Source organism: Schistocerca piceifrons, chromosome 5 (assembly GCF_021461385.2).
Source record: "Schistocerca piceifrons isolate TAMUIC-IGC-003096 chromosome 5, iqSchPice1.1, whole genome shotgun sequence".
NCBI classification, from domain to species: Eukaryota; Metazoa; Arthropoda; class Insecta; order Orthoptera; family Acrididae; genus Schistocerca; species Schistocerca piceifrons.
The window spans coordinates 574186670-574204286 of NC_060142.1; the positions used below are offsets into that span (position 1 = coordinate 574186670).

General features: G+C 34.2%; 1 protein-coding gene across 1 annotated transcript in view; it reads left to right on the forward strand.

The window, feature by feature from the left end:
- The window catches only part of LOC124798593 (centrosome-associated protein CEP250-like), a 457139-nt gene extending 440419 nt beyond the window's left edge, over positions 1-16720 (forward strand). The window contains exon 19 of the mRNA XM_047262059.1: positions 7207-16720. Within this exon, the coding sequence (XP_047118015.1) occupies positions 7207-7260 (54 nt within the window). The 3' untranslated portion in view covers positions 7261-16720. The remainder of the gene's footprint in view (positions 1-7206) is intronic.
- Positions 16721-17617: the final 897 nt, after the last annotated feature.

Consider the following 17617-nt stretch of genomic DNA (forward strand, 5'->3'; position numbering starts at 1 on the left):
TATTCAATTTCACAAGCTAAGTTTTCTTCTTTCTTGCATATAGGGCACGTTATTCAAGTTTTCCAGTCCTCAGGCATGCTTTTCTTTATTAGTGCATATATTTCACATATTATAGGTTGACTGCCAAATTTTATAAGTTGTGAAAAGGATAGTTGCTTCTCGCCATGTAGCAGAGATGCTGAGTCGCAGATAGCACAACAAAAGCTTATTTTGTGACAGTCTTTTTGTTGTGCATGTCTGCGACTCAGCATCTCTGCTATATGATGAGTAGCAACATCCTTTTCATAATACTGTTACATTCCATCCTGGATTATCCATTGTTTGAAATTTTATAAGTTCTGACTCTATCCCGTCTTCACCAGGTTCATCTCTTGCATTGTTGACCTTTTTGCTTCTTCCCTTTCCTCTTCTCTTACCTCTACATTCTCCTACTGTTCTTGTGGATCTTTTGATACTTGATCTGAGCTAGTATTTAGCATATCTTCAAAATATTTTGCCTATCTCTGCAATATTTTTTATTTCTCTCTGATTGTCCCACCATTTCTATTTTTACATGCCATTTGTGTTGATGGAAAATTTTTCCTCATCTTTCCAACTGCATAAAAGAATTTTCTTGTTTCATTTTGTTCCTTAAGCTTTTTTTTTTTTTTTTTTTTTTTTTTTTTTTTTTTTTTTTTTTTTTTTTTTTTTTTGCATATCTGATGAGCATTAGACCCTAATTTTTAATACACCTACATATTTTGTCTTCATGTATGAATCTTACCAAATTATCAGTTCGATGAGTCATGGTTGCTAGATATGAGAGGTGTTCAATAAGTAAGACAACACATTTTTTCCCAGCTGATTTCAATTTAAAAAATGTGAAATTTGGCATAAGAGCATCACAATGAAAGGAGATCATGTTGAAAAATAGGGGTTTGAAGCCGTGAGGGGGGAATGATATGGTATATTGGAATTTGGAATTCTGAATAAAATGAACATACTTAAAAAAAATTAAAAAAGGTGTTGCCTTACTTATTGAATGCCCCTTGTACTAACACAAATTATTTACAGAAGAATGGAAAAATTGGTAGAAGCCAACCTTGGGTAAGATCTGTTTGGATTCCAGAGGAATGTATGAACACACAACATACCTTAAGGAAAGGAAAGGCAAAACTACCTTTATAGCTTTTGTAGATTTGGAGCAAGCTTTTGATGTTGTTGATTGGACTACATTGTTTGTAACTCTGAAAATATCAGTGGTGAAAGCCAGGGGTTGAAAGATTATTTACAAATTGTACAGAAACTAGACAACAGTTATAAGAGTCGATGGGCATGAAAGGGAAACAGTGGTTGATATTTATTTACTTGTGTTCCATTGATCCAGTACACAATAGAATTATGTGGATACAGAATGAGTCATAATTATACATGGGACTGTACTTATAGATACTAATAGATACAAACTGTAATATGTGTATAGGAACAAAATATGCTAATAATTACAAGCTTAGGCATTCCCAGTAATAAACACAGGTATAAAACAATCAAATAATAAATTACAATTATCCATACTACATGTTGCAGGTTTGATAGAATTAAAGTACATCATTAGCCCGAGCAAAAATTTCTGTTCTAACATACGTTATTGTGTTCCATTACAAAGTGGTAATAGCAAATATTACAAGTACAATGTGTCACATCTAAGTTATGCATTAAAGAATTCATTAAGAGAGTGAAAAAGATTTTTCCAGAAGCTAATCCTTTAATTTTATTCTAAACTGGGGCATTACACTGGAGGGAAGCAGGACAGTGTTGTAGCATATCTCTGATGTTATTCAATCTGTACATTGAGCAGCAGTGGAAACAAAAGAAAAATATGGAGAAATAATTAAAGTTCAGAGAGAAAGAATAAAAACTTTGAGGTTTGCTGATGGCGTTGTAATTCTGCCAGAGACAGCAAAGGACCTGGAGGAGCATCTGAATGGAATGATGAGTGTCTTGAAAGGAGGACATGAGATGAACATTATTAAGCAAAACAAGGGTAATGGAATGTAGTCAGATTAAAATAGGTGATGTTGAGGGAATAAGGGCAACATAAATTTCCTGGACATTAGCTTGAAGATAGAAGACAGTAACCATAAATTTGAAATTTACTGAAAAGAGTCCTTCACTGACACTTTCATCCCAGCCTCCTCCCAAAATCCAACAACCTAAAAACAAGCAGCATTCCACCACATGATCCACCATCTCCTTTCTGTCCCTATGTCCCAAGAAGACTTTGACCAGGAACTTAATACAATAAAAACAGTAGCCATAAATAATGAATTTGACCCCAACACCAATTATAAAATTTTAGCTAAAAAGATGAAGAAGCAAGCCATGTCCCTACTGTCCCCAATGAAAAACACAGACAAACAGGAAAAGAAATGGTGCAGATTACCTTTTATATGGAAAATATCACATAGCATAAGTAACATCTTGTAGGCGAAGGGTTTCTCAGTGTTTTTCTATGTCTCTCGGACAATAGGTAGTTTTTTGTTCAATGCAAAAGACAAACAACCAGCTATCACAAAAAGTGGGGTTTATAAAATCACATGCCATGAGTGTCAGTCTTGTTACATTGGGCAGATGGGGAGGGCAATCTGTACCAGGCTTAAGGAACACCACAGAAGCTGGAGAATGAGGAAGCCTGGTTCGGCCTTTGCAGAACATTGCCTGAATACTAATCATAAATACACAATAGATGCACAAGTCCTACACAAAGAGGAAAAGGGGGCCAAATTTGACCAATTATAAATCTTAGAAATTAAAAAAACAGGTGGGTATATCCCCACACCTATTATTAAATGAGCAAACCCAATTCAGTTATTCATCTCTTTTACATGAGATCACAACCCCAGGATAGAAGCAAAACTTTGGGCCCCAGTCCATTGTAGTTAAAAATATCTCGGCTGATGCATAACTTTAGTACGGTCACTGTAGTATAATTGGTGAATGTGTAATAATATGTGTAATTTGTTAAAAATAGTAATTGTTGTAATTGTACATTAAACTGTGGATCAATACCTTAAAAAGTTGAGATTATCTTTGCCTTGTCATCATGTTTATGTGTACGTTCTCACCTTTGGGAATCAGTAATGTACTTGAAAACAGGCTTATAACTCGAAACCTAGGTTGTGCAATAACATTAATAATAAATTGTGAAACAAGGCTAAAAATAGCGATTGTTTAGTTAATTTATATGTTTCATCAAGAACTAACAGATGATTCAATTAAAATGATAGATTTAAGCATTAGGAAGTCTTTTCTGAAGGTACTTGTCTGGAATGTAGCCATGGAAGGAAGTGAGACATGGGTGACAACAGTTAAAACAAGAAAAGAACAGAAGCTTTTGAAATGTGGTGCTACAGAAAATTCTGAAGATTAGATGTGTGAAGTGCATAACCAATGCGGAGATACTGAACAGAATTGGGGAGAAAAGAAATTTGTGGCAGAACTTGGCTAAATGAAGCAACTGGTTGATAGGACACTAACTGAGAGATCAAGAGATCACTAATTAAGTACTGGAGGGGAGTGTGGGGGGTAAAAGTTTTAGAGGGAAACCAATGGACGAGTACAGTAAGCAGCTTAAAAAGGATGTAAGTTGCAGTAATTTTCAGAGATGAAGTGGCTTGCACAGGACAGAGTAACATGGAGAGTTGCATCAAACTGGTCTTCAGACAGAAAACCTCAACAACATTTCTTCTCGTTTTTCTCTGTAGCATTCCCAGTCTTGCTACATTTTTATGTTGTATTGTTAGTCTACATTTGTCATTACATCACTCATTTCCTTCCTTTCTTCCTAACCCAACTGTTTCTTTGTATCCTCTTCCATCTACCTAGATTTCCCATTGCTTCCTCACTGACTGTTAGGATACCTTTAATGTTTATTTAAGACAATATTATGAAAAAGATAGACTGCCATTCACCACATAGTGGAAATGTTGAGTTGCAGACAGGCACAACAAAAAGACTGATAAACAAGTAAGCTTTTGGTCAAAAGCCCTTCTGAATTAGACAAGTTACACACACATACATGCAAATGCAACTTACACACACACATGACCACTATCTCTGGCTACCGAGTCCAGACTGCCAGTCTGGCCTTGGCACACAGAGACAGTGTGTGTGTTGTTTTTGCATGAAAGTGTGTATATTGTCCAATTCAATGAAATCCTTTTGGCCAAACACATAATTGCTTAGTGTTCTTTTTTTGCACCTGTCTGTAACCCAATATCTCCACAATATGGTGAGCAGCAGTCTGTGCTTTTCATTATGTTGTCATTATTCCACCCTGGATTTTCTATCATTTAATTTTTATTGGGTATATTTTTACAGTTTGGGAATCATCCAGTTTTTCTAGATTCAAATTTGCTTTTCTTTCCATTACAGTTTTATGTATTACATTTAACTTATTTCTCGCTATGGCTTTTACAACATATTGGTCTGAATCACAGTTTGGATCCCTACAGCCCCATACCTAGATAGCTGTCAAGGCATATCATGGTTTTACTAACACATGGTTCATTTGGTTAACTACTTCACTTACACTTGATTTCCATGTTTTGAGGAGTATTCTTTTGTGTAGAAAACAGGTATTCTTGATGAGTAAATTATTTCTAGCAGTGAACTGACATAACATGGCTCCTTTCTCATTACTTTCTTCATGTAAAGTGTATCTCTCTGATGTTTTCCTCATTCATTTTGCCCAACATGTGCATTAAAGTCTCCCAAAACTAGCAACAGGTCATAGTTTTGTACTTTACTATATGCACTTTTAAGGTCTTCATAAAACTATTCTTTTATTCCTTCTTCTGCTTCCCTCTGTTGGTGTATATGTAGTTATTATCATTATATTCCTGAATTTCCCTTTTATTCACAGTCTGCAGAGTGTTTTGTTTATAAGTTCAAATTCCAAAAGACTTTTCCTAATCTCTCTTGTTATTATAAATCCTGTCCCATATAGACCTGTTCTTCTTTATGGTCCACAATAGAGCAGAGTTAGTTAGTTGGTTGGTTGCATGTTCCATTGATCAATTGCATGGTATGGAAGCCATTATGATGTGGAATGTGTCAAGTGCACAAGAAATGCACATGTGATACTTGATTTTTTATTCATCTATGGTATAGAAGGAGTTGTCAAGGAGATATGATTTCAGTTTATTTTTGAAGCTATTACTGCTGTCTGTCAGACATTTTATTTCATCTGGTAATTTGTCAATAATTTTTATAGCAGCATATTTACCCCTTTTTATGCCAAAGATAGGTTGAGTAAAGGATAGTGTAAGTTTTTTTCTGGTATTATAATCATGAGTGTCACTGTTGTTTTTAAACTGGCCCATGTTGTTAAGAACAAATTTCATTAGTGAGTAAATGTACTGTGAGGCTGTTGTAAGAATTCCCAATCTTTTAAAAATATGCCTACAAAATATGCAACTATGAACCCCACACATTATTCTAACCACTTTCTATGTCTAAGTATTGAGTTACCCCAAAATATTATTCCATATGACATCAGAGAGTGAAAGTATGCAAAGTATGTTAGCTTACTAATATCTATATCCTCAAAATTGGCAATTATTCTGATTGCAAAAGTTGCTGAACCTAGTCACTTTAGAAGATCCAAAATATTAATTTTCCAATTAAGAATATGGAGGAATATCTGTCCTTGCTCTTGCCGTCTCACTTCTTGTAGTGCCACAATATTGTACGTAAATTTCATGACCTCTTCCAGCCTTTCTTTAATTTTACCAGGTTTCAAGGTTATTCAAATATTCTAAGTTACTATTGGCCAATCTTTCATCCTTTTCCTTTGCTGAAGTCATGTGCTGTATGTCTCTCCATTATTCGAGGCCCTTGTGGTTGTTCCATAACATGACCACATCCTGGTGGACTTGGGTTTTTTGGCATTTACTCCCATAGGAAAGTTGGCTTCTCTATGCCTTTTGAGTTCTCCCTGCCCTATGGTGTGGGACACACTTCATCTGGCTTCTCTGTCAAGGCCTGCTGGGCTTGAGAGGCCCTGCTGGTATCTGAGCTACTGCCAGCATAGCCCTCAGCTTCTCTGAAGCACACAAACTGCCCTGCATGGCAGTGAAGGTGTCTTCAGTAAAGTACTGTCCCATGGTAGGGAACAGCATCAATGATTGTGTCAATCATCCATGCTCTTGACAGCACTATTCTTGTGATAGTGCCATCTTGACTCACCTTTCGTCACAGACATACTTTGAAACTATCTCAAAGAAGTTCGCAGTTTCCCTGTAATGGAAATTACATTACAATCCTACACATCAGTAGTTTATTCCTGCTTATGATGAAGATGGCAATGCAAGCTTTTGAAAGCTCAGATATCTATGGGTAGACAAATGTATATTGTAACTTTGCTGTCAAAGTTGTGTTGTTCAGAGTGCACTGTAGAACACATACACAGAATTACACAAGTTATTGAAAATGTGTGTTCCTGAATAATGCGTACTCTTGCGCAAAAATGTGTGCATTTTTCAGGAATACACATTATCAATAACTTGCCAGCAGCCATAAAAAGCTTAAAAACCAATGAAATTCAGTTTAAGAGAAGCCTAAATGATTTATTGGTGGCCAACTCCTACTCCATTGATGAATTTCTCACTAGAATCACCTGAATTTGTACGTACGTGTGTGTGTGTGTGTGTGTGTGTGTGTGTGTGTGTGTGTGTGTAAAGTAGGATCTAACTTCTGTACCATTTTAGTGCAGTAATGTGTTCATTGTAAGTAAGTATTGTAGTAGTTCCATTGTATGTTTATTACCTTATAAATTAATTTTTTTTTTTAAATTTTATATTCACTTGGGACCTGTGGAAGGTACATTACCTTATTTTTTTAGTTGTAAATATTTGTCATGCTTTATTGTTTTTCTGACATGTTCTACATCCTGGAGGACCTCCTCACTATGCATCAATTGGAATGAAAGTAAAACTAATCTAATCTAAACTCTCTCCTCTCTCTTAAAAATGCAGTGGCTGTCTTTTCTCTTGCTGTTGTTTACATTTCAGCCAAGGTTTTCCATTTTCACACTGAAAGCTTAGAGATATTATTTGGATGGATATAGCTTGCAATACTTTAATTTGTAATGATTATGTTTACATTAAATTTACAACCAGAAAAACATGTCATTGTTATAGTATACAATTTTTTCTCCTTTTATAGATTGATCAAGACAGTTTGGAACCCTTGAGCCCAGATTCTACCTTAGGTATGTGAAATGTTTTTGGTTATTATCGTTCTTCACAAGCAAAGAAGAAGTAGTTTCAAAAAGGTGCTGTGCATCCCTTATACATGAACATTTCCATATGCAGGATGTCTGTGCATATCTTCTGAAACAATTTTGTGTCCAAATCAAGATATGAACATGAAGATTTCATAATAAAATGTGCTGCACTTATTTTGCACAATAAGTTCCTCCCTGTCTATAAATGCACTGCCATTAATGGCCCACAAACTATGGGAGTCTGGCCTTCAGCTGACAGGTTGAATTAAGTGCATCACAGTTGTTGAAATGGTGATATTCACTCTAAAGACATTGCTAGCACACGGTATGTGTGTATTTTACAACCGCGTATTTAGTTAACTGATGCCGTAACATTTTGATACAAACATGTGAGTGAAGTGTGTGTGAAATGACAACTAACTACTTTGCAAAATGACTATTTGTGCTGTGAGTGAGAAAATGGCGTGTGAAGAAAAAATGAGTTTCTGACATCTCCTGCTTATTATAGCAATAATACACGCATGCCACTTAAATGCAGAAAGCAGTGTCTACAATATTTTTTAGCCTTGTTACTGTACTGTGAAAAAGGAAAGGAAATGTGAAATATGGGGAGGTGTTGACAATAAATAAAGCAACTCACTGAACCATGTCTTCCTATGGTGGAGAGTGCTTTAAGAAAGCACAAGCTGGGTAGTGATGGGGAAGAATAAAAACACAAGAGAAAGTCATATTAATGTGTTTTTTTTTTTTTTTTAAATGACTTTCACTTCGAAATGCCTTCTTTTCTCGGGTAGACTATTTTCATTTCTTTTTCAAAATAACAATGTGTGTGCTCTGTTTTGATTTTCAACATTTATGTAGATTTCATAGTAGTTCTGTATTTCAGTAGAACTGTTACACAATGTTAGATATCATTCAATGAAATAAAACAGGAAATTTTCTAGTGCATGAGATTTTGTGAATTAAGTCATTGCTCTCTCAGTTTTTTTTAATATCTGAGTGAAATTAATTTTAGAAGGAATGTCAAATTGCACAATTTTATTACTAAATATTTCCAACATATTGTGTGCTGTAGCCACATTGATTAAATGTATAATGACAGATAATAGATATAATTTTTCCAACAGAACAAAAAGTGTTCAAAAATATTTTTTGTTGATAATAGTTGATTGTATAAAAATTGAATATGCAGTGGCATGATTACTGTTATAGAATAAATACTGGCCATATTTGATTGCATTTTCCCATATGATAAGGCCGATGCCAATATTATTTATAAACACCAAAGTATTTGTGAAATAAATAAATTTGGTTAGTGTCACTACACAACAAATGTCACTATGGGAACACTGCAGTCATTTATGGATTGAATAAAAGTCATTCTTTGTACATATTACTATATGACGTTGACTGACTTTAAAGAAAATCTGTTGTATGTAATGTGGCACTATTTCTTGTAAATGAAGGTGCATAAGGTATAAAAATGTTAGTGGTCAAGGAAAGAATGAACTGTGTTCGTGCTTTGATCAGCAGAGAAATGTACGGATCTGTTGTTAACAAGATATTCCAGTACTTGCTGAAACTAATCAAAAGCTGCCTATAACGTTTAGAGGAATATGCTTTTGGCAAGTAAAGTATGGATTATTTCTTTAGAGAATTAAATACATCCGTCTGGGTGGATTCCCAGAGTTTAAGCAACTCTATCAGTACTGAACTCCAAAATGCAAAAATTTATTTCATTGCAACCTATTCTCTTCCTGTATAGTGCTTTTTGAACATTTGAAGTATGTACTTCTCTAACCTTCCATGTAGCCATGTGAGTTTCAAGGTCATGTAAAAGATAACTAAGAGGTTTGAACATGTATTTATATAAATTTAAAAACTCTGATAAAAACAAGGGAATATCTTTTAAAATATGTGAAAAGCTTAAATTTTGGGAGTCTTGACATTCAGTGGTATTAAATATTCATAGATGGTAAAATTCATTTTAATCTATAGAAGAAACACTTTAATGTCACAACCATGCAGAATACTACTTGTTCGTACAGGCTATCCTGACATGTAACTAAAGAATACATCACAAAAAAGTCAAAATTAAGCTTTGGTCCCTAGATAAACATTAATTTGTATCTCTATAGCTGACCATCCATTTGTAACATATTCATATATGCTCGATGCAAAAGAATTGTTGTTGGCTTGTTTGGAAATCAGTAGGAGTTGGAGTGGCAAGATTGTCAAAGCTATACTGCCATTACCTGTGCCATTATATAAATATAACTATATTCATATGTACTACACTACTTATTTGATGGTTGTACCAGTATTAATGTTGTAGGATGATGGAGCTGCCAAGGTTGTGGAGTGTATATTCAGGAAATGGTTTGTGTGAAAATATCTTTTAATTCCGTATGACCTTGTGTTGTTTATGAAATGTGTGTTCAAGGACAATTGCTTAAACAGGTAAATATGTGATACTGTAATGAATGAGATTCTTTAAATTTGATTTCAAAAATTTAACAACTTCATTGCTGTTTTTAATCATATCTTCCATTTTTTACATTCTGTTTCATTTTAAGAAAACTGTTTCTCTGTCGCCAGCCTTTTAAGGAAATATTGTTACAAAATTTTAATTACTGTTTCAGTAAACTGATGATAATATCTGAGGAATAAGTTGCAATTTTTTAATGTTCCAAAGACTGCACTATTCCATGTGTAGTAGTATCTAGAGCCTAATGGCTAATTGTATTTGATTTTCAATTTAATAACAGTATAATATTTTTTGTAAAGAATTAATATGCAACAAACTCATTTCAAGAAATAGTTTTCTACAAATGATTTCATCTTCCATGTAATCTTAAAATATTTTAAAGTTGTAAAGCACAAATCCGAGTGGGTTTACAAATGAAGTCCATGGTTGAATGCCATTTTCAGTTGTGTAAATATAAATTGACTCTTTAATGTGGAAAATGTAAAATGTATGTGTATGTAGAGTTGAAATTAATTTCTGTGGCTGTTAAAAGCTCACAACACCAAATATCAATAAGAATAATAATGTAAATGGTGTGTAAAAGGAACATCAGATGTAAAGTTGTTCAGTAGCTTCTATGATTTCTTTTTTGATGCATTTCATCCTGTCCATTGTCTAAATCTTCTATAAGTTTTCTTTCAAGTAAACCATAGTACAAATTCAAAATCATTGTTGGTTATCATAAACAGTGACAGGTGACAGAGTTGAAATTAAACATTTCAGCTCTCTGTGCACACTCTTCTAACATCTCAGCATTCTAAGAAAATGGTAGGTGTAACATACAGCATACCTAAAACAGCAGGCCAGCTTTTACAAAAGGACTTTTTTTTTAGTTATGCTATGATTAGAAAGATCCATGTACATAATTTCCAACAGATGTGAACATTGTTTATCTCTTTAAATGGATAACTTCAAGTGATTTAATAGTTTCTGTCTCTAGCACAGCAAGCAGTTGCTAGATGGTTGTACAGCACTACATCCATTGTGTGAGAAAATTAACTACAAATGGTCAAAATCTGAATACTTTTTCTATTCCAAGGTCTCCTGCTCTCATTTTGTAGGTATGGTGTGTAATTGAAGTTCTCTTACTTTTCTTTTTGGAATAGTGAGAATAAAGAAAGTTATTCAGTAAAGGTACGGAAATCATAACATACATAATAGATATTGCAGCATATTTCAAAGCATTCAAAGCCTTTAGAAACAAGATATCATGAAATTAAAAACAAATTTACATTGACATAATATTAGTCAAGGACTTTGTTTCATAAAAATAAAGGAGAAACTTTTACCTTACTCTTGCAGATGGTAAATGGAACTGTTTACCATTTGAAGATACATTTACATTACTGGATAAAAATATGACAACAGCATAGCAGGCTGTTTTGCATGTTATCATCAGAATTTTCTGCCAGCCATGCATTTGATAAGCAATTGATTTAAAAAGAAGAGGGACATTCTTATACTTCAAAAAAAGAGTTTAATATCAAGAGGATTCTTAGCAACTGTTTATCAGTGTAAACAATGCTTAAGACTTTGCCAGAGCTCAGAATATGTGAGAGACCTTTCTGAAATTTTTGTTACTAATTTTTCAAGAGTGTTTTATGAGCATGCTACATGATAGTGATGTATCCATGCACACGTGTTGACACTATTCCAATAAACAATGAATATTGTAAAATTTATTTGCGTTAAACAGCCAGTAGTTGTATAACTTAAAAATAACTAATGAAGCTTAATCACTTCCAGTAGACAAATATTTAGGCTGAGTATTTATTCCAATTCCATAATTCTTTTACTCACTCATTGGCATTTCTTAAACTATTACAGAATCCTACAATGGCAGTCATGAGTGAAAGCTGTCACCCGCAACAGCTTTATCAAATGGGTTCAGTAACCTAAAATTGCACTGATTGTCAGTAGGTTTACTGAAGTATCTAATAAATGGCATAAGATTCTTTTTACATAGCAGGCTTCTGAATCTTGTTTACTCTATAGTTTCCTGTGTGTTCATCTAGGTCAGGGAGTATTACCTAAGCAAGCTCTGTCACACTTTTTACAAATTTGATTACCATTGTAACGTATGGTTGTAAATACATTTCACCTTAACATTCCCCCGAAGTTTTAAATAACAACTGAGTTACTATATTGGCATCCTAAGATACAATTTATTGTTTTTGTCTCCCTCAAAGTTCTTATGAACAAGCGACTGAGATTGTTGTACATCACAGAATATAAGTAAAACATGTGAATCAGTTTGTGTATTTGGAGCCCATATAATGCACAGTAAGTTGAAATGAGTAATAAAATACTACAGTTACAAAAACCAGAGTGACATGATAATTCTTTATGAAGACTTTTATTTAAACTGAATCCTTTTTGTTTGTATTAGTACTTCAGTTATCATTTGTGGGTAAACTATTCCCTACTTCTGTGTATCTCCACTATCTGCATACAAAATCTTTGTGACTGAAGCTTTTTCTGAAAAGAAGTATTATAAACTGAAGAGTTTTTCACTGGTTTTCAAGCACATTGCTGGATTTAAATATATTTCTTTAGTTCCTGGATGAACACTAACAGGCTGTGGCATGAGTTACAGTGAAAAAATTCTCTTCCGTAAATGCACATTGTCAACTAATTCCAGATTACATCTTAGGATTCAGCATGTTAATGCCTTCTAATATGCAGTACAATGTGCTTCTTACTCAATTCAAAATTATTCATGCATCTTCTCACTGTGTTCCTCAAAAATGAAAATGGTGCTGGGAGACTTCCAGTGGGTCTAAAATGACAGTTATCACCAATACACAAAACATTATGGATGTTTTTGTTATTTACCTAATTTTACTTTGGAGTCCCTATCATGCAGAGCAAGTTGAAACAAGTAATAAAACATTACAATTATGAGAACCAGTCTGACATAGTAATTCATTTTTCTCTGTGTTTGTGTCTCTGTGCAGTTTGGATATAAAATATCTTTTCAGTAAGAGTCCAACTGTAAATGAACAGATACTGAAGATCATGTACGAATTTGCAGGATAGGTGTCATATTGTAGTTCAAGCTGCTTCCACAGAATACATCATTTAAGAATTGGTCCTCCAATCTGGACAAGTATTTTCTCCTTGTTTGACGGCATGCAACTTCCATGTTCTTATTATTTAATACTTTTTTCTACTTAACCCTGTTGCTCAGATATTTTAGTTCATGAACATCAGCCAGTAGCTAGCTTCCATAGGTATTATATTGCTTTCCTTGAACTGAATGGTTTTATCATGTTCTGCCCCTGTCTAAAGATAAAAAAAGTGGCAGGGTAAACATATAAAATTATTTGATGAACCTCAGCTAACTCAGCCAATGCCTTTCAGAAACAAAGTGCATCAATGGAAAAAGAAATAAAATGGCACTTTGTACTCCTCTTGGTAGTGACTTCTACACAGCAGTTTGGGAGTGTTCTTAATTGGTATATGATCATTCAGTCTTTACATGCCAAAGGTATCTCTTCTCTCAGTACTTAAGCAGCTACTTTTTGTGTTGGTACAGATAATTCACTAGAATGTTTTGCTGAGTTACTTGCTCTTTACAGTTTGCAACAGTAAGAGATTTGAATTCCGTACAAACTTACCAAAAGAGAATTTGAAGTTCCCAGCAGTAAAGTATTCATTCTTGTCCATAAGTGCTTGGTTGTGTTCAGTTCATCTGCAACTCAACTTTGTGTCTCTTTCTGAACTGAATACTTTGTGGCCACTTATGTATAATGAATTTTTTCACTTCTGGCAGAACTGCTACAACCAGAAGGAATAAGTATGACTCTTCTTATGGAGGCATCATACTTTGTTAAGAAGTTAGACTTTTCATCTGAGAGGGGGTCTGGGCAACACAAAAGCAAAGGTCAAGGACAGTTAAGTGGAAATTGCCTTTGTTGCTGGATTGGGTGTTGCCTCAGATGAGATGTTGTTAAAAACTCTGTTAGTTCAGTGAAGGATGTTGACTGCCAGAAGAAGAGCACTGCAAGGCCTTCATCAGCTGGCAAAACTGCCTGAAAATGACAAGCATGTTCATTATTGAAATATTACTGAGTATTTTATTTGACACCATGTCTGAAAGTCTCAGCAATATTTATTACATTTGCAAAGCATGAAACAGCATAATTTGAAAGCATTCCAGTCCTATTTACTGCTGAATTCTTTCTAAAAACATTATCCTTTTGCTGGTATCAGTTACAGGAACCATACTGTTCATAGCTTTTGGATTCTCAGGCAGTACTGCACTGGTGAAGTATGGAAGTAGGCCTACTACATTAATGATATGATGACTGTGAGTCACAGACTTAAAATAAATAAGAACAAGAATTTTGCAGTCCTTTATATTCAGTTTTTCCAATATCCTTTGTTCACTAAGCTTGTTGTAACCTCCGTAAAACTTGGTGTACCTTAATTATCCCAAACTGGGGAACATTCTATGTGGCTACAGCGTTACATGTTGGATAATATCTCTGGCAATGTGATGATACACACTGTATGAGGTTTCCAACCTTCTGAGTATGAGGACTTGCATTGTTAAAAAGATGTCTGCCCCCAGTGTTTATAGGATTTAACTGTATAGCTCACAGTTTTGAGTTGTATGCAGTACCTGACTGTCCTGTCAGCTATCACTTATACATGGCACTCTAGAAGTTGAGATATGTAAGAATAGCATCTGTTGGCAGGCAGTATAAGAATAATACTGAGTGAAAGGTTAGGGCTGAGTCTGGTGGCACCCACTGCAGTCTGCTTTGGTTGTGAAACATGATCAGGGAATCACTGCTCCCAAAAGGTGCCTTTTGCTAATTAGAAAAGTGTCACATACAGATACACAATTTGTCTTGCATGTGTTTCTTTCAAGAATCACACTAAGCTGATGTACAAAAATTCACATCCACTCCTATTGAAAGTACATGATAGATTTCACTGAAATTCTTTCAATCGTTTCCAACAAATATTTTCTGTTGTTTTTTTTTTTTTTTTCTTTCTTCCATGTTGCATTGGTGTTTTTCTATAAGTTCTTTGTATGATTGTTTTTAACTCCATATTATGTTCTCTATTCTTATTACATGTTCATGTTGATCACTCTTAACGAATATCAGGAAAGTTATTTCAGTGGCAGCTTCTTTGCCATTTGTTGCTTGTCTGATTTCATGTTACCTTGTCTTCTTAATTCTGGTTATAACCGTACTTGTTTATGTGTGAATTTTGCTTGTGTCACTGTCCATGAGGGCACTTATGTAGAATTTTTAAGTAAGTATGTTTAGAATAATAAGTTTCATGGTGCCATAGGAATTGACACTTGTAAAGAAATTTGGTTATACTTGCTAAGTTTCACTGTTTGTTTGTTGCTCTCTGACAGTATCCTTGTAAATGATACCAGGAAGATATTGTATTGCAATTCTGTTGCAGCAGTTTACTGGACTGTGTTCCATCTATAATACTCATAATTGTTTTTTATTTTTCAGTTTTAGACCAAGTTTCATGTTCCACATATTTGGATTGTCCCTTAGCACATATTAAAGTTACTTCATAGCACAGACCACCTACATGAACTTTAGCAGACAAAAGGCCTTTTCTAGAAATTGCATTGTTTAACTGATCACAGTGATAGGTAGTGTATACAGCACTTTATAGCATGATATCTTTCTTATTTCAAATTACTCTTGAATGTCTATTTGTGTATGAAGACACTTTAATAGTTGTGGTAAGGTATGTTTATTTCGACAACCAAGAATATCAGCTGATTCAGAAACTGCAAGCCCTCACAAATCTTATTTCTGGTGGATTCTCACAATTTTTTTCAGTAAAAGGAAATATTATTGAAAAAAATTCCAGACACTTCACTTTTAGAATTTTTGTAACAGACATGAATTCATTTTGAAGATGGAATTCTAAACTAATCTTTGGTATGCCACTTCACAAAACATTTTCTTTTTATACTCCCATGGTTACATTTCCACTGATGTCAGCTGCAAGGCCATTGCTAAAATGATAATAATAATGCTTGTAACTGAATGTCAGAAACAAACATTTAACTTATCTGAAAGTTAACATTTGTAACTGAAATTGTATCTGGTACTGAAATAATAATTTCATTTGGATTATTATTTCCATGAATGGTTGTGTACAACTTGTCTATAAAGCATGCTTGCTGTACTATCATTACACTAAAAACTATAGTGTGCACAAAGGAAAAAGTATTGCTGTCACTGTTTCTCCTCCTCACCTGGGTATATATTTAATTTTGAACTAAAATTTAATGTGTAATGTATTGCTGTCACTGTTTTTTTTTTCTCATCTAAGAATATTTTTAGTGTAAGCAGTGCACTGCACCTGCAGCTATAATTTTGTTAAAGTTTTTATCATGAAGAAAATGAATTTCCCCTCTCCTATTTTTGCATGTTTCAGAGTTTCCTTAAAACAGTTTGAACTTGTGATTAATTCTAAACTGGTGAAGTTTTATTTATTTGGACAATTTATTTCCTTACTTACATGGTGTAACATTAGTCACTTTTACACAAGTGTTCCTGTCACTTACAATTTTGTTAAAACTGTTACATATCTCTCTGTTCCTTGTTTATGGAGAAAACAAGGAAAGTGATGTTTAAGACCAGTTAAGCAGTTAGGTGTAATTTATTGCTGTGAAGTGATTTGAAGAATTTGCTAATAATATCTTGTTATTAATGCAAAGTAACTAATTATGTGATAATTTATCTTACTATATTCTTATATCTGTTGAAAAAGGATCAAATTATAGTTTGGCTTGAAGAGTGATGTTCTGTGCTAGAAAGAGTTTACCAACAAAGGTATAGACCAGGACCATATACTCTTATCCTTATGGAGCTGTATAAATTGTTACCTAATGTAAAAATGTGTTCCAAAGAAAGGAAAATGAGAAATTCTAATCTCACCTTTTCTTTATTTAATTCCCTTACCTAACTGATGTCTGAGATAATGTGTGAAAAGAGTGAAAAATGTAACTATAACCTTACAGTACAACAAGCACTTCAAAATATGTTGCAAGTCACATTATAATACTCAGCTCAGAAGACATAGTACAAGTACAAATAAATGTAGTAGAACATTAATTATAAAACTGCAACACTACAACTAGGTAATAAAGTGTCACCTTGAGTAAATATATTAATATAATAGAAGGAAACATTCCACGTGGGAAAATTTTTATATAAAAACAAAGATGAGGTGACTTACCGAACGAAAGCGCTGGCAGGTCGATAGACACACAAACAAACACAAACATACACACAAAATTCAAGCTTTCGCAACAAACTGTTGCCTCATCAGGAAAGAGGGAAGGAGAGGGGAAGACGAAAGGAAGTGGGTTTTAAGGGAGAGGGTAAGGAGTCATTCCAATCCCGGGAGCCGAAAAACTTACCTTAGGGGGAAAAAAGGACAGGTATACACTTGCACACACGCACATATCCATCCACACATACAGACATACATGACTCCTTACCCTCTCCCTTAAAACCCACTTCCTTTCGTCTTCCCCTCTCCTTCCCTCTTTCCTGATGAGGCAACAGTTTGTTGCGAAAGCTTGAATTTTGTGTGTATGTTTGTGTTTGTTTGTGTGTCTATCGACCTGCCAGGGCTCTCGTTCGGTAAGTCACCTCATCTTTGTTTTTATATAAAATTGAGTAAATATACTGCTACACTAGATACAGATTACACAGAAATGAGAAAGCATGACAGCTTTAAGTGTGTAGTTATCAGACAACTCAAAGCATTTATGACTACTTGCTCTTCCTGTTCTTCCAGTAGTCTTTCATTCATTCACTAAA